At 31.6% G+C, this 24,006-nt stretch overlaps 3 protein-coding genes across 3 annotated transcripts; all 3 read left to right on the forward strand.

Moving 5' to 3' along the window:
• The first annotated feature begins 1,504 nt into the window (after positions 1-1,504).
• Positions 1,505-5,271, forward strand: LOC25494167 (pro-cathepsin H-like). Its single transcript, NM_001425036.1, has 7 exons — positions 1,505-1,864; positions 1,951-2,066; positions 2,784-2,857; positions 3,509-3,773; positions 4,104-4,235; positions 4,418-4,553; positions 4,818-5,271. Exons 1-7 carry the CDS (start codon positions 1,573-1,575, stop codon positions 4,853-4,855), a joined length of 1,053 nt encoding a protein of 350 aa, NP_001411965.1. The 5' UTR covers positions 1,505-1,572; the 3' UTR covers positions 4,856-5,271.
• Positions 5,272-11,388: 6,117 nt separating this feature from the next.
• LOC25494169 (uncharacterized) lies at positions 11,389-15,725 on the forward strand. Its single transcript, XM_013602950.3, has 2 exons — positions 11,389-11,824; positions 15,041-15,725. The coding sequence occupies exons 1-2, from the start codon at positions 11,583-11,585 to the stop codon at positions 15,528-15,530; spliced, it is 732 nt and encodes a 243-aa protein (XP_013458404.1). The 5' UTR covers positions 11,389-11,582; the 3' UTR covers positions 15,531-15,725.
• A 5,382-nt stretch (positions 15,726-21,107) lies between these two features.
• LOC25494170 (uncharacterized) lies at positions 21,108-22,149 on the forward strand. Its single transcript, XM_013602951.2, has one exon. The coding sequence runs from the start codon at positions 21,112-21,114 to the stop codon at positions 22,039-22,041; it is 930 nt and encodes a 309-aa protein (XP_013458405.1). The 5' UTR covers positions 21,108-21,111; the 3' UTR covers positions 22,042-22,149.
• Positions 22,150-24,006: the final 1,857 nt, after the last annotated feature.

The raw sequence follows: 24,006 nt of genomic DNA on the forward strand, positions 1-24,006 counted from the left end.
CTTTTTTCGCTATTATTTTTTACCATTAAAGAATGAGAACATGATTACTATCACAAAAATTGATTATACAAATAACATCACCTGGTTTTTTACTACCATATCTCTCCTTTTGAAAACCAATATCCATGTTAGGGGCAGATCGACTTCACTTAATTAATAGTAGTAACACATAGATTCCTTTATCCCACTTGAATTGATGCACCACATGTGAACTCTTACCTTTAAATCTTTTTTTCGTGAAAAGAAATGCTTAATATTGCGACAAAATCTATCCCAAATATTTCACGAACATTGTAAACTTTTAATTTTGCTTGCTAATAGAGCTGTAAACTTTTTTTTTTAGAGGATGTGCCTTGTAAACTTATACGTTGAAGCACTGACTTCCATTTTGTTAATCTAAATTCTCTATGTGTCATCACCTGCAAAGAATACATAATATTTTAAAGCTTTTGAAACCACGTAAGGCATAGAGATACATATTTCACCTGTGCACGTGTTGTTTTTTTCTTAGGAGCTATATAAAGAAAAATTGATCAAAAAAGTTATTATGTAGAAGAAAGAAATATATACAAAACAACATTCGCGAAAATTTCGCGTAAAATTTCATCACGATGTATAACATGTCTCTTTGGTGAAATAATCTTTGTCATTGTATTACTAAGATTTTTTCTAGATTACTTTTGAAGAATGATGAGTAATTTATCCACCAATCAATGAAAATGAACAATTTGTTAATGGAGTCAAGATAGTTCATGGATATCAGTTAAAAATGTGCTTATGTGGCTAATGTATATTGGTTGTGTAAATTACCCACCATTCTTCCATGGATACCCTAATTGTCATCATTAACTAATAAAAGCACAACGATTTCAAAATATTTTACGTATAAATAAAAAACCACGTGAGAATGAAATAGCGTTTTATATTAAAAAATCAATAATGAGATTTTTGTTTTTGTGATCTAAATAATGAGTTTTTAGCCACGATCTTTATATAAATAAATATCCACGACTTTTAGCCACAAATAGAAAGAAAAAAAAAGTATAAAAATCAAGGATATTTTGGAGTAGTGGTGTTTTGACTCAATTAACCCACAATATAAGTACATAGATTTTTTTGTCTACATAATGTTAAAGAGAGCCCTTAAATATTGGTCAAAAGGATAAAAATAAAAATATTGTATTAAAAAATGATGAATTTAATTTTTTTAAAAATAAAATATTTCTGAATCTAATACAAAATAGTTTTTTCTTTAACAAATATATCTAATAGGTTCTCGTGAACTTTGCTCAATTCGTAAAGACAATATGCAAAGTTCTCTCCTCGACCACAAGCCCACCACTAAAAAAACGTGCCAAGTACTAATAATAATAATTCCAACAAACAAAACACAACATTCATTACTAGTTGGAGGAGGATATTTTGGTCATTCAAATTTGCGATGATGACCAATAATTATCTTCTAAAACCAACCAATAGAAATCGAAACAGTAATAGTATAAAACAAGATCATACTCATCGAAGAAGAAAAAGTAGAGCCGTAGAAGCGGAGTTTTTAGTTGAGAGTGAAAGATGGCACAGTGGACGCTCCTTATCGTTTTCTTCTGCGTGGCCACCGCCGCCGCCGGATTGAGCTTCCATGACTCCAATCCTATTCGGATGGTCTCCGACATGGAGGAGCAGCTTCTTCAGGTCATCGGAGAATCTCGCCACGCTGTCTCTTTCGCTCGTTTTGCTAACAGATACGGCAAAAGATACGATACCGTTGATGAAATGAAGCGTAGATTTAAGATCTTCTCTGAAAATCTTCAACTTATCAAATCTACTAATAAGAAACGCCTCGGTTATACTCTCGGTGTTAATCGTATGTGCTTTTGATTTGCCTTTGACTTTAATTTCTTTTTTCATTTCTTAGTCAAATTCTGATTGTAAATAATTTTGGAGTTGCAGATTTTGCTGATTGGACTTGGGAGGAGTTCAGAAGTCATAGACTCGGTGCTGCTCAAAATTGTTCTGCTACTCTCAAGGGGAACCATAGGATTACCGATGTTGTTCTTCCCGCTGAGGTATGTCAAAAACAACTGTTACTAATTCTAATTCTATGAAATACTGACGAGGAATTTAAAGAAAGTAAATGTGAATCAATATAAGTTGTTAGTCATATTATGAGCTAGTTTGGACTTTGATTGACTTACTACTTAAACTTCTTGACAAAAACACTTGAGTAGTAATCAAGTGTGTTGGTATCATGTCGGTGTTTGACACGGGACACACCTTCCACCATAAGTGTCTATGCTATAGAGATTGTGAGAGTGTTTGAGAGTACTTACGAAAACAACTATTGACATGTTCATAAATTGTTTTCACTCGCTCTCAAAATTTTCTTATGAAAATAGCTTATAGTAGTTTATATGGAAACAATTTAACTTCATTTTACCTTATGTTATAGAAATAACTTATGTTTTAAGCTGTAGATTAAATTGTTTATTCAAACGAGGCCTAAATAGGATCCGCACTTCAGATTAAATGATTACGGGTGTTTGATACATGTTTACAACTTCACACTTGGTTATACTCAGTTATTCCATTTTCTTATTGGGTCTGGTGTCCGCGTATGTTAGCATTAATTTCTTGTCATTCTTCAACTGAATTTTATATTGCTTTCCCCAATTACTATTAGACTGTGACTTAGAGCTCTTGTTTATATTTGTTTGTGAAATAAGTAAATTGCATTCTGAGGAGCTTTGTATGAATTTGTGTTTTCCTTTTCTTCTTGTGTGCAGAAAGACTGGAGGAAAGAAGGTATAGTCAGTGAAGTTAAGGATCAAGGCCACTGCGGATCATGCTGGACATTCAGGTTGCTCTCTGACTGAGGAACTATTTTGGAACGAATAAAACATCTATTTGAAAATTTTAAAGTATGAGTTTTGGAGTTGCCATCTTAACCTCTTGAAACCCTATCCTTTGGTTTATAAGCCAACTTTTTCTTTGAGCAATTATATAAGCAAACTTGTCATTTTTGTTCTTTGATTTAGTGCTCTTTTACTTTCTTTTAACAATCTTCATTTTAAGATTTGACTTTTTTTGTATTTAATGTCGTCTCAATTGTGCTTGGTGGCATTGACTTGGGACTTGGGAGTATGCTCCTCCTCGAGGTCTCAGGTTTGATTATCTCCGGTGTCAATTTGGGTGGGCTAATTTAGCTTCTTCAAAAAAAATGTCGTCTCAATTGTAGTCTTTGCTAAACTGTCCAATAATTTTATGGAATGGAAGTTTGTAGTTTTTCTAAACTGTCCGATAATTTTATGGAATGGAAGTAATAACAACAAGTATGTGTGTATCACTTTCTGAAATCAGTAAACAATCAAAGTCTTGCCCCTAAGTCCTAATTTATTTGTAACCAAGTGCAAAAATTTCACCACTTTCTCAAATTAATGCATTTGAAATTCAACCCTTTGTATGAAGTTGCACTTTACCATGTCTGTAACAATGACACTGTCATCTGCAGCACAACTGGAGCTTTGGAGTCAGCTTACGCACAGGCCTTCGGAAAGAATATCTCTCTTTCTGAGCAGCAGCTAGTAGACTGTGCTGGTGCTTACAATAACTTTGGCTGCAATGGTGGGTTGCCATCCCAAGCCTTTGAATACATTAAATACAATGGTGGCCTTGAGACAGAGGAAGCATATCCCTACACTGGACAAAATGGTCTCTGCAAATTTACATCTGAAAACGTTGCCGTTCAAGTCCTTGGCTCTGTCAATATCACCCTGGTAATCATATGTTTGCTTGTTAATTTACCGCATGATGTATTTGTTAACTAACTGTACTCTAGCTAACGATGGCTAAGTTAATTTCTTGAGTTGGTTAAGCTGTTGCTGAGTTTATATTACTGTTAGTTGGTTGAAAGTGATTCCAGAAAGAGCACAATGCTCATTTACAGATTCTTTCTGTTTTCTCTATTCACATTATGTGCTCGTATGGATATTGTAATGTCTCCTTGTAGTTTCTCTGAGAGACATGGCAGAATCAAATCACTCAAACCTCGACTTCATCAATATAAGATTTTCTAATTTTGTTTTTAATTTTGTTTTGGGTAATAGGGTGCTGAGGATGAATTGAAACATGCAGTTGCTTTTGCTCGGCCCGTTAGTGTGGCATTTCAGGTGGTTGATGACTTCAGGTTATACAAGAAAGGAGTTTACACTAGTACAACTTGTGGCAGCACACCCATGGTGAGTGTTCTGCAATAGCAAGATATTGCCTGATCCTCCTCAATCTAGTGTTTTAATTCTTCAATTTTTAGAACAAAATGCTTAGCACAAGTTTAATTTAACAAATAGTTTATGTTGAATCTATGGAACTCCATCATGACATGCTTCCCGAGAAGTTATCGAAATTTGATTTTGCCTGGCAGGATGTGAATCATGCTGTTCTTGCTGTTGGGTATGGAATTGAAGATGGTGTACCATATTGGCTCATTAAAAACTCATGGGGAGGTGAATGGGGTGACCATGGCTACTTCAAGATGGAAATGGGGAAGAATATGTGTGGTAAGGATCCCCAGATCTTAACTCTAAAAGAATTGTTAAAGTGAACTCACCCAATTGTCCTTTTCTGTCTTGGATCTTGGTGATTAAGTAACTGTGGCAAAAGCCTTTAGATTGTGTTATGGAGGAGCAATTATACAAATTTCAAATCCTTCACGTTTGTGAAAAATGGCCTTTCTAGAGCTGTTGTTTGTTCTGAATTTATAGAGCTGAAAACAATCATTTTGCAGTTACCTGTTTTTGTTAATCATTTTTGTTTAATTTCAGGTGTTGCAACTTGTTCATCCTATCCTGTTGTTGCCTAAATGGTACGGAAGGATGTGATACCCGAAAGGCTGCCCTTGTGAATTCCACCTTGCATGTTATGCTTTCTAGTTCATCTTAAACGTAAAATGTCTGATACGATGATAAGTCTTTGTTGATATTCTTCTGTAAAATAAGTTTGGAGTTTAGATGCCATTTCTTCTATTTGTCATATACCACACTACAAAATAAGATTGTAAATCATGTATCATTATCACACACAGACGTTATCTTTATTTGGTGTATTTCCCCTGATTATGTAGCAATTAAAGGATAACATGCTGGGTGTGTGTTTATCATTACTTAATAGTTCATGCCCTTCTTTGAGCTCATTTATCAAATTTCGTTTATGAAAATAAAAATAAAAATTACTACGATGACACTCCCCCTAATGCAGATGAGGGATGTGCTTTTCAAAGAACTTGGGTGCAATGTGTTTGTTTTTAGTACTTTGTATCCTTTCATTCAAAATTCAAAGGGTTAAATATGTTTTTGATCCCTATAAAATCTTTAAATTTCAAATTTTAGTCCTTATAAATTTTTTCATCAATTTTTTGTCCCTTAAAAAATTTCTACCATCACTTATGGTACCTATTTTTAAATCAAATTTGGAAGGATATACATGATTTTACCACTTTTGTTTGCTACTATTTTTATCCCTATAGTAGAAATATTATATAAGAATAAACATACAATAAGACATTTTTTATCAGGACCAATTTTGTTTTTTTTTTTTACACAAGCAAACTTAAGACATTTTATTAATCAAATAGTAGCAACACAACTTGAAATTGCGAAAATAAGTATTATGATAAGCATGAGAGAAAATTGTCAATGCAAGAACATGAGCACTTATGTTTGCTTGACTTATAGTAAACACAACATCATAGTTGTTATAATTTTAAATAAGGTCTTACAATTTCGCACCGTTAAACAATTTTTCATGCGATTCAATTTGTTGGAATGTACATCATCAACAACCATCTTGCAATCATTTTCAAAAACAACACGATGATATCCTAAAGAGGCGGTCCATTTGAGGCCTTGAAGTAGGCCCCAAACTTTACTCTCGACTGATGTCATAGATGCCTTGTAAACATCAGACATTACTCTTACAAATTGTCCGACTTCATCCCGCAACATTGCTCCCATTATATTGCGGTTCAATTTTGTTTTGTTTGGTTTTAGAACTGAATTAAACCAAACCATATGTGTAAAAATGTTTTACAAATTCCCATGCTAAGTTTTCGGTCAACTGTAAATATTGCGGCATCAATGTTGCACTTGAGATAACCGATGGGATGTGGTTGTCATGTAACATCATACAGTTGTTGTTCCGGACTTGTACAATATTTTTAAATCGGTTGTCAGATAATATTTTAACGGTTTAAAATAACGTCTCTAAAAACACGTTTGAAAATAACGTTTATTGATTATTTGTTGAAATAATAAAGTTATCTCAAATGTTTCTTCAAAAAAATGTTATCTCAAATGTGTATGACATTAGGAAATTATATTTTATTAAATATATGTTTGATGTTATAAAGAGCATAAATAAATTTGTATATTTAGGAGTGAAACTTTTTTGTAAATGATATTATAATTAAAAACGGAAGGAGTATGTTAAGAAATGTATTTTTCATAGAGAAATGATATTTGTACAACTACTTTTTAACAATTATTGAAATAACTCTCTCTTTTACTCACATGTATTTTTATTCTCCCTCTTTTTCTATCTTTCTATTATTTTTATTCAATAAAAAGAGAAAAAAAAATAACCGTCACAAAAATTGTCTAAAATTTATGTAGAAATATCGTTCCACTTTTTCCTAATGTTAAACACGTGACAAAATTTCACTCAAGGTTGTTTTCAAAATACGGTTATGCATTATCATAAAAAAAGAAGAAAAAAAAAATAGGTACCACCCATGCATCTGTCTATTTCCTTCAAACAAATAAGGCATCTACCTCTTTTTTTTTCTTTCTTTTTTCTGGTCCTGCTCATTTATCAGTATCTAATATCTATCTAACTATCTTTATACACCTAAATCTTAAATCAAACGTGTCCAAATGTGTTTGGGTAGAGATTGAGTCCAAAAAGGACTGTCGTGGATCCAAATTGATGGGACCTCCTACGGCCATGGAAATGAGAAAAACTTCCTCCATCTCTAAAATAGTTTTGGATATATACATATCTTCCTAAAAAAAGGATATATATACACACACACATTTAGAGAAAAGAAGAAAATAGAAAGAAGAAAGAAAAAAATACTGTATCACTACGTATTTATAGGTAAGATTAATCATGTGCCATTTGTTAAAATTCTAAGGGGTGAAAATCATCTATCGCATGGAAATATTCATATAATATTAGAGAATCAAGAATTGAAATCTAATTTGTCCCCCTTTCTCGAACCTTTGCCATCACAATTTTTCTTCTTGATTTGTCAAAGATGAATGATTTAGAGTTAAATTTTGACTCAAAATCACTCATCTGAATTGTTTATTTTTCCTCTTTTAGTTAAATAAGTGATTTTTATATATTTTTCAGTTTTATTTCGTTTATTTTTGTGATCTCGTCGTCTCGCACAACTTTGTTTATTTTGATTTTCCGTCTTTTTGAGTTGTTTTTTTATTTTCCGTCTTAGCAGATTGTTTATTTGATTCAGGTTGAAAGATTAACATTCATCAATTGCAGATTCAATTAATGATTTTCGCGTTGTGAACGTTGCATATGCAAGGACATGAATATTCCAATGGCTTGAATATTGTCATATAGGTATATACTCAGCCATTTTATACTATTAACGTGGATGTTGTGAATTTGTTCGTAAATTCTTCATTTTTGTTTTTAACGAGTTTGAATTTATTGTATCGATTTATTTTATCAATTTAAATAAATGAATATAATTTATTTTTGTAAAAAAATCAATAGCAAAGTTCTCCATTATTGATAGTGCATACATCATTTATTTTTAATTTTTTAATTATAATATTCGATAAACACTCAAATCCTTCACTTTTGCATCCTTAATAAACTTATTAAATAAGTCTAATAATTCCATAACATTACATTTTAACTACATTCATCTATTTAGAGTTTGGGTATGCTCATTTAGGTAATGCTCCATTTAATCCATTTAGGAGTTTGAATGCAAGATATGTGGCAAAAAAACATTCGAAGGCTGAGATTTTAAATTAAAATAAATATTTATTTAATTAAAAAAAAGTCTAGTACATTTTTTTTCCTTAAACACGTCGTTTTCTTTTCACGACGTTTCACCACCGCCATCTTTCCTTCTGCCGCTACCCTTTTCACCACCGTCCTCTTTCCCTCTCCGTCGTCGCCGCCCTCTTCATCTCTCTGACGCAGCTGCCTTCCACCACCGCCGTCAATTTTGCCATTCTTACATCTGTCGTAATATTTCAGCAAATTCAATCTCAAATCAATCAAACAGTTTGTAACACCAATTGAATCCTCAACCTTTATTTGATTTTCACCTCGATTAAAGTAGTGTTTGGATTTTGTATTTGCCCAATGGTTCTTCAATTACCTTCTTTGTTTATTGCTCGACATTTTATGTTCTGGTGGCCGGAGGAGTGAGTGTCACAGCAATGACGAGAGTAAGATGAAAACACGAAGAAGAAAAGGTTTGCGACGACGATGATACATGTGGTTTCAACGGAGGCGTTGGAGAGCGGCGGCAGAGAAAGGGAAGAGGGGCGGTGGTGTAGTGGAAAAAGCAGGGATCTGACACTGTTTGTGCGGAAGAGAAACATAACGGTTTTTATTTTGTTTAATTAAATAAATAATTATTTTTAATTTAAAATCTCAGCCTTTGGATGTTTTTTTGCCACATGTCTTGCATCCAAACCCCTAAATAGACTAAATTGAGCATACCTGAACCCCTATTTTAACAATGTGAGATCCACTACGAGTGTATTCAATGAATCTACTTTTCTCCACAAAGGCCCATTTGTTTTTAAGAAAAATTCTACAATGAAGTCACGATAATGACTTTTCTGGTGAAGTTAAATGACCAATTATTTAATCTATATCACGTCAGATTATATGGTGTATTGCACATTTGCCCATAAAGTGTGTCATTATATCAATTGTATCTTTGATTAAATCAAAGTTAAACAAAATAACTTTTCCAAAAAAATCAATTTTCTGACTGCACTGTAGAATCCCACTAGTTTTTAATCAGCACTTACTTATGTACAACTAAGGCTTAATGAATTAAGCTATTTTGTTTATCAAATAATATAGTGATTAATAAGGACTAAACTATCGTTCATACATATAACAATGCATTATTTCTGTCAGCCGAGCACCTAACAAGGACTAATCAATTAAGCTCTTACCTCTTACCAAACGGGTGTTTGTGGAAAGTTTAAGCTTGTGAATCGCGAGTTCATGACCCTTTATTAGCGTTGACACGAGGCACTATCCCTGTGTTTATAATAAAAAAATGTAGGAAAGGACCTGCCGGCCCACTCCTCCATTCCACAGCTAGCAACGTGCTACCCTCCCTCTCCTCGTGGCTGATGTCTTTTTACTTTGAAACTAATAATAGCATATTTTATAATAAAACGAGTTCTACGATGCTGTCCTAATAAGAAAACAAATTTAAATCAGTCATTTTTTATAAAATAAAGCTAACTTCTATTTTTGTGCCTCGTAAATTCACTTTTTCATTTAAATTTTTTTTATAGTCAAATACATAGAAATGCATAAAGTATAATTGTTGACTAAAATTTGATAATTTTACTCAGTCTACTCCTTTTGTCTCAAAGACTAAAATTCGATAACTTCATGCATAAAGTATAATTTCTTTGGAACCATGTGAACAATTTTAGGGCAAACTTCAGAAAGTTGTAATATTATGGGAGTACATATTAGTTTGAGTACAGGCACTTACCTTTGTCTCCCTTGCTAGCGTGTCTCTTTAATTTAGTTATGTGATTGTGATGAACTGATGATAGAGTAAGATCAAAAGTTTACTACTCACCGTAATTACTGAATGAAGAATGAGTAATATTATTGTTGGACACTACACTGTTGCATGTCACCAGAAATTGACACTTAAACAAGAAGTTGAAGGTTTTTGCTCAAAGTGAAGAATCTTCTTCGGTGTATATGACGAAATTATGTGTCTAATAGATTTAGACTTTGAGACAAAAGAGTAGAATCTGCTTCCGTGATCTAGGAGAGGATGGAAAGCTACACCTTTAATTTAACCAGAGTCTTTCTTATTGATAGAGCAACGTACATCGATCCTTTTGTAATGATGTAAATTTATTACTTTCTCAAGGATTTGGATTTTCTTATTTACAACTCGAGCATAGTACTATAGTGATAGAGTCACAACATTCAAACATGTGATATAACATCATTGAACAACCATGCAATATTGGTCGCGATCCCAAAACATTTATCTTGTCATGCTGCTGCTGTCTGCTCCTAGGGACAAGTGGACTTCAAATATAAAGCTTGTTAGCCGTAGTGCAATATTGATGCTTCTTTCACCTTGAGGCAAAATCATGTTGGCATTGAAGTGTGTGTCTGCATGGGGATGAAGGGTGTTCTGTTCTTGCCAAAATGGAAGGGTGGAAGCCTCTAACTTTGGCGGTTGAAAGAAAAGTGCCTTGTCTTTGATTTGTTGAATAATGTTGACTTTGAGCTTGATTGCAAAATATTGGTGGATGCTTTTCACAACCCAAAGATGATGTCTCAGAGTTTTGTTTCATAAATGTGGATTGTTTTGTTGGCAGATTTTATTCTGTATTGAAAATTTCTAAAGTTGTTTTTATTAGAGACAAATCTACTATTTGGTCGTCTGTCTTAACTCAAACAACCACATTCTTATAGTTGGTTTCCATTTTATATTCTCATTTAATAATGAAATAATATAATTGTGCTATGTCAAAAACCAAATTTTATGTAATAACACATTATGCTTGATTTATTATTACTACTAACACTATTTTAAAAATGGAAGTAGAGGTCTCTGTTTGTTTGGGATCTTGGAATTTGTTCTTCCAGAGATTTCAGGTTCGATTTTCTCTGATGCCAAAATCGATGGACTAGGTTTATACTTTAAACATGACCTCCGCAAGTGGACGGTGGGATTGGTCCCCTCGAATTAATCGATCGGATACCGAGTTAAAAAAAAAAGGAAGTAGAGGAAGGAATAAACAAGAAATGGTGGGTGAGACAAGTGGTGGGGATCCTCCATTTGAGATCCGGTTCAAAGTTACTTACCATATAAACCCAATCAAACGGTCCACAGTCAACCAATTCTCAGCAATCACTAGAAACATCTAATTTTTCAAAAGCAACAAAAATGTTTGGTTTTTTCCCAAACAGATAATCTTTCTGTCTTTTAATCATTTTTATTTAATATTCAATTCAATGAGGATAAGATGTCTTTGCCACCCACCTCTATTTTATTCTTTAATTATTTTCTACGACAATTCTTATAAATAAATTTAATCAACCAAAACTTTAGATTAAAAAAATATTAATTTACCAATCACTGTTTCCTTTAGCCTATGGTGGAGAAATTCTGATACCCATGTGCTACTTACCAGATATTTATATCCACAAACCCTTTGTTACTGTGTCTTTTCATTTCCATTCACACAACAAACACAATATACAATATTCTTCTCTTCTTTTCTTTGTTCTCTAACGCACTATCTATCTATCTCTTTGCTGAAACGATGCCGTTGTCTCTTGAAACCATGGAAAGGTCAAGCAGCTTCAACCAATACGACTCGATCTGTGATCAGGATTTTCCGGAGGATGATTCTGATACTGATTCTTGTGTCTCATCTTCTTCTTCCCTTGGGAGGAACAGTGATTCATCGGAAGATGATTCCTCTGACCGGGAAGAAGTTGAGAAAAACTCTTTCAAAGGGCCTTTGGATACTATGAAAGATTTGGAGAAAGATTTACCGGTCAAGTAAGTTTTTTTTACTGGGTTTTCATCTAGCTTCAAACTTTCTCTAGTTAGTAGCTCATGGTCATGGTTTTGTTGGGTTTATTGATTGATTGTTTTTTGTTTATAAAAACTTGGATTATTGATTTTTTTTATTTTTTATTTTTTAATAATTATTACTAATTTTAGCATCTAGGTTCAAGAACTACGAAATAAAGCACAGTATATGATTTTGTTTTGCCGGATTTGATGATTTATGAATTTACTGTCTTACCGCTGAGTTTTTTTACCTGTTACTTAAATAGAAACCGATGATAAGGTTCTATCTTTGTTTAATCAAAGAGAAATCATCACATGTTATTGTCCTGTGTGTGTCCATTACGGAAAAAAGCATTTAAGTTTTTTTTTTTTTTTTTAGAGAAAAGGAGCATCTAAGGTTCTTATTTTTCTTAATGAATGGCATTAAAGAAGTCCTAGCTTAACGGATAAAAAAATATGAAATTATTAGATTGGACTTTCGGATTAGGGTTTGAATTTCGATTGAGTTTTTAATGGCTATTGTCATTTTATCTATTATAAAAACATTAAAGAAATATCCCATCAAGTTGTGTAATCTTTCAATTAAGCTTCATGTTTGGAATATTTTTTTGTCTCCAATTATTTTTCAATGATATCCTCATCTAATTAAATAATTCATATAACTAATTCACTACAACTACTCTAATCAATATTAGCATTTTCAATAGACATCAGTAAAAAAAGTGCATTAGCTTAAACTACTCTAATTAATTTTGTTTTGCTCAAGATAATGTGTTTAATGCTTGCTCACCATTCATTATTCTAATGATCTGCTTTTTCTGGTTGGGGCCTGAGGGTAAGTGGATTTTAGAATATATCTTGTTCCGATTATTTAACTGAGTATTAGTGTAATAGATGGGAATAATAATAGATCTCCACCATCCAAATAAAGTGCTGGGGTGAGTTGACATTGTTAGAGCATCTTTAATAATGTTTGAGCACCTCGTTAATAATTTTAGGGACTCACAAGACATTATTCAATATAATGATGCATTTGTAGAATAGATAATTAAACTTTACAACATTATTATGAATTTGCTTCTAAGTAGGGGTGACAAATTTAGGACAGCTTGCAAGTGGACCAACCTCATAAATTTTAGATTAGATCAAAATAGTAAATGGATGACAAATCAACCATAAAGACAAGTAGGAATAGATATGAAGGATGGATATACAACTTGCACATTAATATTTTTGATATATATATATATATATATATATCAAAAACTATATCAAAAAATTGCCCTTCTAACAATATATATATATATATATATATATATATAGTATATATCAAAAATATCAAACAAGCTAGGCCTCCCTCAAGGATGGGCCTCAAATTTTTTTTTTGGAAATGGATCCACTCCTGCCATATTCTCTCCTGCGCGGTTCTCAACCATTTGATTAATCTAACGGTAGTGTGTTAATTAGAGGAGAGAGAAACCTGAATCCACTTCATTTTCTTCAATTTTACAGAATAACCATGAATTTTACAGAATAACATCATCCTCTCCTGAGAATGTTGTATGAGCATTGAAGAAATTTAGTTTTTATAATTTGTTGAGCCAATTAAAAACTATAATATAACATAAAACAAAGTTGTAATTAGGATTTTGTTCCAGTTTCAAAAGACAAATACATGAGATCCATCTTTAATCTTCATCGCTGTCAACAAGAACATCAATTTCAGCCACCCAGATACAAACATACAGAATCTACCTTCATCTCTATCAGCAAAAACTTGAAAAACACAATTTCAAATTGCAACATTTTCCCTATTCACAAAATCTGAAAAGGAAAATAAGCACTTGTAAGAAAGCATATATAGATAGAACATTTTCACCTCTGGGTGTATCGCATATATACGGCACCTTGTATTTATCTTTTTAAAAAAAATATAAATAGAACATTGCTCTTTTAAAAAAAATACGTTTTGATTTTATCATCGGCCTCTTTTCATTCCCAGAGCCGAGTCTCCGAATTTTCAAGGATGGCCTTATGTAGGTTGCTAACTTGCACCTTAATAATTTTAGGTGGGTGTAACTTGCTAACTTGCATCTTAGTGTTTTTAGATGGGTGTAAGTTAGCAGCCCCTTTTAAAAACAAACTCATAAATAACTAAGGTTTCTTAATCAGAAGTAGTCAAAATTACCTTTATCCAAAGGTTACTACTACTCCAAAGTATAAAACTTTGGAAAGGATCTCCATCTTGACATTTTGTTTATTACATACAAATCCTTCTTCTCCTTTTCTATTTCTATGAAGTAAATGCATGTAGCCTCTTTGTGTCCAAATATATTGCATTCTTTATTCTATTTTTTTATATTACACTTCATACTTTATTTCTGTTCTATGGATATCCAATAAATATGAGAAGTTTGAGAATTGAAGAGGTCCACACGTCGGTGTTGGTTGGTTGCCAGATGGATTTGTCATTTGTGTTGGATTCAATTAACAGAAATAAATTCATGGGTTAATAGGTCTTTACTCCCTGTAATATAGGTCATTTCCGGTTTTCCCTCTGTAAAATTGTATTTTTGATTTACCCGTGTAAAATATTTTTGTTTTGATTTACCTCCCTAATAGGCCAAACAAAAACGAAATTTTTTTTTAAAAAAAAAATTGGTTTTTGTTTGGCCTATTAGGGGGTAAAAAAAAAAATTACAGGGGAAAAACCAGAAATGAACTATATTCAGAGGGTAAAAATCTATTAACCCTAAATTCATTATATTTAAGTGTCCAGTGAAGAGTTTTTTTTCCCTACTTTCTGAGAGACAAAAATTTATTTTGACAATAATAAATTATATTAGTAGTAGTTAACAGTGAGTTGGATGTAGATTAATTTAGGTTTGAATATTATTTAAGTTAAGGATATCCAAACATGTTAAAGTCAATTTCATGCTTCTAAAATTACTTAGTGCTATCATAACATTGAATGCAAAAGTTTTCTTACAAATTTTACTTTGGAAAAAAGGGTTAGTATACATGTGCTAATGCTATGATGAACGTGTTCATCTTGATTCAGTAGTTGAATCTGAATTTACAAGATGAACTACCAACATACTGAAGACTATATATCTATCTCAACTACAATGATTGGATGCTGTGATCACTTCAATTCAGATGTAGTTTTATCAACTTATGTAATGTTGTTGTGTGATTCAGGAAAAGCATATCCAACTTTTATATTGGAAAATCAAAATCATTCACAGACTTAGCAGATGCAGCAGGTGCGACTTGTTTGCAAGAGATAGTAAAAGCAGAAGACCCTTATGCTAAAAAACGCAAGGATTCACTAGCCCGTAACTTACTGATAGGGAGGAGCCGCAGTTATGCAAATGTTGGTGGAATAACAAACTCAAAGAGAACTTCAAGCTTAGGTCGACGAACATCTTGTCTGAATCTGAACAGCAATGCTGACAGTGGTGATGAGGGGAAGAGTTCCGCTTCTAGATCAATATCTCCTCCTTGTCCACTTCCTCCCCTTCATTCACGACCTAATAGGTTATCGGCAACTACTTCACTTCCTCGTCCTCCCGCACAAAATCATCCTTTGCGCTCATACTCCTGGTCTGATCTCAACTCTGTAGCTGAGGGTCATGATATAACTGGTTTGGCCATTTGTAGCGGAAACAAAGACAATAAAGTACACTGATTTTTTTACATGAATTGAACATTTAGCAAGTGAGTTTATGAGTTTGTTTTGTAACGGAGAATGTTATCTATGTGTGAACTCGTCTTAAACCTACCGAGTAGTGTTGTATATTATGACTCTGGAAAACCTACTTATTAGCATAGACAATTGTTGTCAATTTTGAAATTGGTTTGATTGTTATTCAAAGATATCACACATTCAAAACACGAACAAAATCAAAGAAGCGATTGGTTGCAGCTGTATAGTTTCCTTCTGGGCCGCCATCTTCTACTGTAAGAAAATGAACACCGTTGGTAAGTATTCAATTTTCGATGAAGTTGGCCGATGCCTTAAATAATGTTTTTGTTTAGAAATGATTATTTAGTGATGAATTCTTGGAGGTTGAATCCTTCATTGCTCGTTGATTTCTTTCTTACCGGCTTCAATGGAATGCGTACACATGCTGCTATGATGCCAAGTAAGATAGTTTTGTGAGGGGTTTTCAATAATATACGGGAAGTTACCATACATACGGCGGTTTACCCCTATTTATAGAAATGTTATTTTCACTTATAGATATGGTATTTTCAGTTCAACGAACTTATTTTAGGAGCAGGAGTAGAATTTAGGCCTCTAATTGAAGGCTACAAGATGAATTGTACTCAGTGTTCTGTGGTCTATCCCATCCCATACAAATAATAGAAAGTTTCCACAAATCGAGTGTTAACACGTAAACTCGTTCGAGTTTACGTTTTTAGGTGGCAAAAACGTGTTAACTCGGAGGTAAACTCGGTTTTTGGTGAAATCGAAAAGTTTGACGAGTTTGACCGAGTTAACACGTGTTAAATTCGGTAAACTCGTGTAAACTTGTCCGAGTTTACCTTTGAATTTTTTTTTGTCTCATTTTCTTTCAAAATCCAATTTTTTTTTTAATCCCAATGGGTGAGAATGACATACATTGAATTTTAGGGAATGCATTCAGAAGCTTGTTATTATTGATTGTTTTGAAATCATTCAAATATATTACTTGTTCAAGTATTTAAATGAGAAAATGGAACAATTGAAGTTAAAGTTACAACTAAAGATGAAAAAGAGTTTAAATGTACTAATAAATTTTGTTTTTTATTGTTAGAGTTTATTATTTAAATGTGGTTAATTGGTTTACATATGCTATATATATAATAAATTTTATATAATTTTAATTTTAGGTAATTTTAGGTAAACTCGTACGAGTTTACGTAGCTAAAACGAGTTGAGGTAAACTCTCGAGTTATAAAACCTTGGTTTTTCCATTATTGTGTTCTATCATATATCCAATTAAACGCGAGTGCAGGTGGTTTGATTTGCTGAAAGGAAGCTGCCCAACTTCTTCTTTCATCATCACATTATTCCCTCAACCTATGTGTATATTTATAGTGTACGTTGATTGGTATTTACAATGTAGGATGAGTTTCAATGGCATATCTTGAATGGTTTAGACTTGTATGGGCATCCATAAAAAAGACTTTTGAGTAATTAAATAAATCGTATACACATCATTTATTTATAATTTTTTAATAATACAGTAGCTGACAAGCACTTAACGACTGATTCAACACTTCTAACAAAATTTAAATTGCTCCCACCTATAACTTTTCATCGTTACATACTTATATTCATAAAAATATGTGTTCAATTTAACTTACATTTAGTGCAAATGATTGTCTCAAGTCAATATTAACTTGATGCTAGATTCGTTTAGTCAGACATAGTTTTGACTCTTGCAAACGACGAGTACATACACTTTTTATGTTACATTCAGCGCTACCTATAAAGATGATTTTTTGAGATCATCTGACTAAATCATTTGAAAGACTCATTCCAATACGCATGAATTCGATTCTTGTAATGATTATTTTAATTAAGTGAAAACGGACACAAATGATTGCCTAGAGTCGATTTTAATTTGAAGCATGTGCAAGATTTATTTAGGGTGTGTTTGTTTCAAGTTTACCAAATTTATTCCTAGGAATAACATTCCTTCGTACGTAAAGATGAGAATTTTATTCCAAGGTATATAGAAAAAAGATGTTTGTTTAACATTATAATATTTCTGAGAACCATAAAAATAAGGATTATAATGTAATTACATATGAAATTATTTCCATCTTCATGGGAACTTTATTCCCACCCTTTTTCTTTGGGAAACATTTTCTATTCCCAGGAACGTTTTATACTCAAGAATAAAATTTAGCAAACTTGTAACAAACATAGGCATGCATATTTCTATCTTTTTATTCCCAGAAATTTACGAATATAACTTGAAACAAACACACCCTTGGTCATAAACGACAAATATATACATCTTTTATGTTACTTATGTTCAAACATACGACTAAAAATGTTTGTTTTAATATCATATGACCGAAGCAGACTGATTCAATTACGTATGGATTCGATTCTCGTGATAATTGTATTAATTAAGTGTAACTAATAAGTGTAATTATGTATGGGTTGGCTTACTGGGAATGGTTTGAGATTTGGGAGTGTGCTCCTCCTCAAGGTTTCAGGTTCATTTCTCTCTGGTGCCAATTTGGATGGACTAATTTAACTTCTTAAAAAAAATAAAAAAATTAAGTGTAACTAATATTTTTTAGAATCATAAATCATGTTATTATTTCAAATTCTTAAAATCTTAAATATATACTAAAATATAGATTTACTACTTCAAAATCCTCCCCTCCAAATAAAATCTACGCAATATCCTAAATTTTTTATTTTCCTCGTAAAAATACATAATTAGGGAGAGAAGCCATATTTGTTGATACAGGCCCGCTTGTTAAATATATTATTAAAAAAACTTAATTTTTATGTTTTAATATATCTGTGTGTAAGCTTTTTCAAAATGATTTTTAAACTAAAATCGGAAAAACTATTTAAATATTGAAGAAAACTATTTACCAAAGAGTGAAATGCAAAATATATTTTTAAAATTGTAATCAAACACAACATAGTTTTTGTTTTTCCTTAAAAACTCAATAAAAAATCTCTAAATTGTTAATATCAAAATAACTTTTATTTTAATCAATAACAAACGACCCTTTATCAACCTCAATAACTATTTTACCAGTGAAAAATATATTTTAATTTTTTCGAAAGTATATCTTAAAAATATTCAAGATAATTATTTTCTATTAAAAAAAAGTAATGTCCACCAGAGCATCAAATAAAGTTAATTATTTATAAATTAAAAAAAAAACTCAAATATGTTATAAATAACATTATTATTCTGTAATTTTTTTTTTATTATATTCATTTTTTGTGAAGTAGTTTAGTGGCTATAATTATACCCCTTAAACTAAATAAACGGTGAATTCAAGGTTCAAACTTCAGCTTAGGGGTGCCAAAAATACTTATGTCCGCGGGTAAAATCTGTCATGGGCACGGGGCGGGTAACTAAACGAGTATAATAAACGGGTATTTTACTACCTATTATTTTAAGGATATGGACACGGATTTGATGATACCCGTGTCCACGGATACTCATACCCAATAATAAATTAAATAAATTACTATATTATCCTTGTGTGTGTGTAAGAGTTTGAGATCTCAAAAAACCCTAGTTTAATATTGTACGGCTGTACGACATCTTTTCTCTTATGTCACAACTTTTTCTTCCTCTTCCCTTTTGGTGCACCCTAGTTTTCTTCTTCTCATTCTTTTTTTTCCTTCTTCTTAGCATGATTATTTGTTTTTTATTTTAAATTTTAGAGCTTTCTAATTTTAGATGAATACATGAGTATATCAATTTGTTTCTTATTTCTATGTGGAAATTGATTTAATCTTTTGGTGTGAAACTGAGATTTTTTTTTTAAAAAAAAATTCTTCACTTCTTTGTTCAGTAATTTCTTTATATGTGTCTTGGTTACTTCTTTTATGTCATGTATTTCGTTCCTTCGTAAATTGACACGCACGATGCAAGAATTATTAATTTTGTATGGATTATGTATGATTTACGAAATTTGAATGGATTATGTATGAATGTTTAAAAGTTAAAGTTTTTTGATAATTAAAACAAAAATATTCTTTTTACCAAAAAATAAATAAATTCAAAATTCATGGGTACTCATGAATACCTCAAAACATGCGGGATAGTCGTATAGTGGGTACCCACGCTGGTACAGAGCATACACTGATATCATATTTATCCAACGAAACGGAGACGAGTATTGTACTATCTGTATCCATGGATACTCATTGACATCCCACTTCAGTCTCTGCATATGCATATATAGTGAATGTTCTTACCTATTGAACTATGCTCACAGAAACAACACTATATTCTACTAAAAGGCAAACTTTTACAAATGTTATATATTATAATACTAGAAATTAAATAAAAAAATCCATCATCTGAATTTGTAATACAGTAAATGTTATTTTTATTTTATCAATAGTTGTATTTTAATTTCTTAATTAACTCAATTCTCCTTGAGTTATACTCCTTAGCAATACTCTCTATCAAAATTAGATTTACCATTACAAATATGATTGCTTGTTCATGCTTCAAGTGATTTGTTAGACCTTCCAATGCTGGATAATGTGAAAGAGGCACTAATAACTGAAACAATGATGATTTCTAAAAAAGAAAAACTCAAACAATATATTTAAGTCTTTTCTTACACGTCACACCAAAATAATAAGTTTTTTATTTCATTTTTACAAATGATTACATACAATCATAAGTTATGCTAAAGTGTTCTCTCTTCTCTTCTCTCTAAAAAAAAGTGTTCTAAAAAGATTGTTTAAGAAATTCATAAAAGTAAATACAAACCAAATCACTCGAGTTTCTATGCAAATCAAATATTTCTCTTAATCATAAATGCACAAGTTTCTATGCAAAAGTTACTTAAGTTTCTATACAAAAGTTATTATTCTTACTACTTATTTTAATTTTGTAAACAATATTTTAAGGACACTCGTTAGTATTTCTTATAATTATATAGAAAACTCTATTCACTCGAGTTGGTCTTGTGGTGTTTGACTAGGACATTAAAGTGTGCTCCTTTCAAGGTCTATGATTTGATTTTTCTTAACATCAATTTCGGTGCGTTAATTTAGGTTTTTCAATACATAAATTAATATATTGAAATATGCAACGATATTCATGATTGCTTGTCATTTCATATATGTTCTTTTGACATTATCTTTCCTATTTTTGCATCAAAATCACAACAAATTATCAGTTTTTGTGAGTCTTTATTTTTTTGTACCATTCTACCTCACATTCTTTTCACTAAATATTCATTCTACAGTATATACATGAGTTGGCAAACCCTCGGAAGGTGTGTCTTTAGTAGAAAAGTAACTGTAACTGAATTTTCTTGTTGCAATTGCAATGAGTACATTTGAAGTTTTTATAATCCATTTACTAACTTACACTCACAAAAAACACGTCTCTTAATGCATGAACATGAGCATGCCTCATGTGACTAATAGTCGTGACTCTCACACCCTTTCATTTTCTTCTTCACATATGGTAATTTCAAAAGACCTATTCACTACTATTTAAACATTACCAAGTTTCCCAAATCAAACATAACATTGTTTCATGTTTCCTTCCATGGATCCTCCACTTTCTTCCACCGTTCCTCAAGAGGATTTTCTTATGTTCCATCAAATGGACAGAGACCTCTACAAAATCCTTGTCACCAACCTTTCTCGTGATCCATCTGAGTCCATGCGATTGCTTGCTATGTGGCTTTGGCTGGAAAAAGTTGGTTTTCCTAACGTTGTGAAAAACATTATGTCTTTGCCTATCATTTTGATCAATGAAATTGTTGATGAATCAATGATATGTCTCAGTTGTCTTACCAACAACAACAACGCTTCTGTAATTGCAATGTCATCTTATGAAGCAAATGATATTCCACTTCTTCAAAGCCTAATGGAAAAGGAAATCTCGCTGAAATTCTTTCTTCAGAATCGTGTGGAAGCAATTCGAGGGGTGGAGAAAACAAGAAGAGAAGATTGTATGAGTGCATTGGGTGACATCATGCAACAGGCGATGATGAGAAACATAGCGGATAGAATGGTGGAGAACAACAGTTTTTTGTTTGGTTCGACTGGACCAATGAATCTGCAATTTGGTTCGGTTGGGATCGCTGGTGCAATGGTGCAACAACAGAGCAACAACAATGGAGGAAGAGGGGGAATTATACCGGCAGATGATAGGACATTGTTTGTGACATTTTCGAAAGGGTATCGTGTTGAAGAATGGGAAGTTAAAGAATTTTTTAGCATGGCTTATGGAGATTGTATTGAGACTTTGTTTATGCAAGAAACTCAAGCAAATGAGCAACCACTTTTCGCTAGAATTGTTTTTCATAAGGTGAGTACTATTGACATGATTCTGAGAGGGGCTTCTAAAGTCAAATTTTCCATCAATGGGAAACATGTGTGGGTGAGAAAGTTTGTTCCGAAAAGAGCAAACACCGGCAGGATTATGATTCCTGGAGAGACTTATGGTTTTGATTTTGGAGCTACTAGATAACCAAGATTATATGATGTTTATGTGTTGTGTTATCGTATTTAAGGTGGTTTGAGAATATTAATGTTCACATAAATAAAATTATGTAATCTGATGATAAAATTATGTACTATAATGGTTTAGATGAATAAATTTGTCAAGTTAAAAAAATCAAATCAAATTTATAGAAGTTTTTTGACTAATTATTGTACAAGTTAATTGTCGTTCGGGGATTTATGAAGATTTTTGAAGGGGTGCAAGTGCAGCTCGTATATCTCTTGACGACTTAACCCCAAAGTTTTACATTTGGGTGTTGTTAAGTATTATAAACACAATACATATATATTCTGTTATTAACAAAGAAAAATTGAAATTTCCTTTTATGAAATTAGAAGATTGGTGTTTTGTTACAGTAAGTAAGACAAGGGATGCACTGGTTTTTACATATTTTTTCTTTATAGATGGTTCTTACTTTTTACATCCTCAAAACTAAAATGCTAAAGTTACAAAAAAAAAAAAAAAAAACATATCAATGAAGCGAACACATCATAAATATATGCATTTTATTGATTTAAAACTTATTTTTACACATTCCCTCTACGTGGTCGCCATCCAGGCTATTGAATGATCACTGAAGTTTTCAAGCGGGTTTTATGAGATTTTTTTATAAGTATAAAATAGTAATATTCTCTTAACACTTGAAATTGATTTGTACAAAAAAAAACTTGAGATTTACTGGAAGTCATTTTTATATATGTTTACTATGCATGCCACATGTGTAATTACATATTTAAAAAATAAATAAAAATGCCAAATAATTAATAATGAAATAAATAAATTAAAAAATAATATTTAAAAAAAAACAGTTTTTTTTTTTTTTAAAATATTCATCATCTTTTTCATATCTTCATCTTCATCATCCTAAACTTTTTAAATGTTTTTTTGGCTAAAACAAACGAGATAGATCACTATTATTTATTTTATGCGTCAAGTGTATCTTTTTTTTTTTGGTAAGGTTATCAATAGTGAAATTAAAATAAAGAATAAAAAAATTACAAACAGATGAACTGAGTTCATATAACATCAACAATGTATCTTTAGAATTGAATCCTGAAAATGATTTTGTAACTTTCTCATTTGTTTCATCCTAAGATTTTGTTTGCGAGTTTGGAGGGAAAGAGAGGGGAGAGCTTGGAAAAAAAAAGAAAAGGAATAAGTAAGTTGAAGAAATAGAGGAAAATGAGAGGGGACGACTTTGAAGGTTAACTTTTCTTCATAATACAAAATCCTCTTCATTTGGGGAACTAACAAATTGTATTGAAGGAGGATTTTTGAAGGGTTACGTGAATTCATCAAATTTAATCTATGTTGTTATAATATTTTTAAAATATAAAGCATAGTAATAATATGATTAATTTATCTTTCTCTAAAAAATTATTCTTTTAATTTTTTTTTAAAAATTTCTCGATTTTTTCTCATATTTTCCACCCAATTGCATTCCCTTTCACTCCCCATCAAACTCCCAAACAAAACCTAAGTTGTATGTGGATTGAGCATCCCTCTACTCTTTATAATATATTATTCTTTACTTATTATAAAAAAATAGTCTTTTTTTTTCCCTTTGAATTGTAAACAATTTTGTCATTTTAATTAATATTATTTAACTTATTATGAATTAATAAAGAGTTCACCTCTTGTCCCCATGAGCTTAGCTCATTTGGTAAGGGATAATGCACAATATGTGCAGGGGTCGGGATTCGAACCTCGGACATCCCACTTATTTATCTTTAAGGTGAATTTATCTAGCCACTAGGCTACTTGACCAAAAAAAAAAAAAAGAGTTCAACTAAAAAAGAAAATAATTTGTCGAGTACGTTATAATATTGTTGAGATACAATTTTGTTGAGATACCATCAAAATATTGTTGAAGTAAATCAAAATAGTAATTTTTTTCTTCTTCTAATTTTTTTATACAATTTTGTTAATTTG

This window comes from Medicago truncatula, chromosome 4, assembly GCF_003473485.1.
Source record: "Medicago truncatula cultivar Jemalong A17 chromosome 4, MtrunA17r5.0-ANR, whole genome shotgun sequence".
NCBI lineage: Eukaryota > Viridiplantae > Streptophyta > Magnoliopsida > Fabales > Fabaceae > Medicago > Medicago truncatula.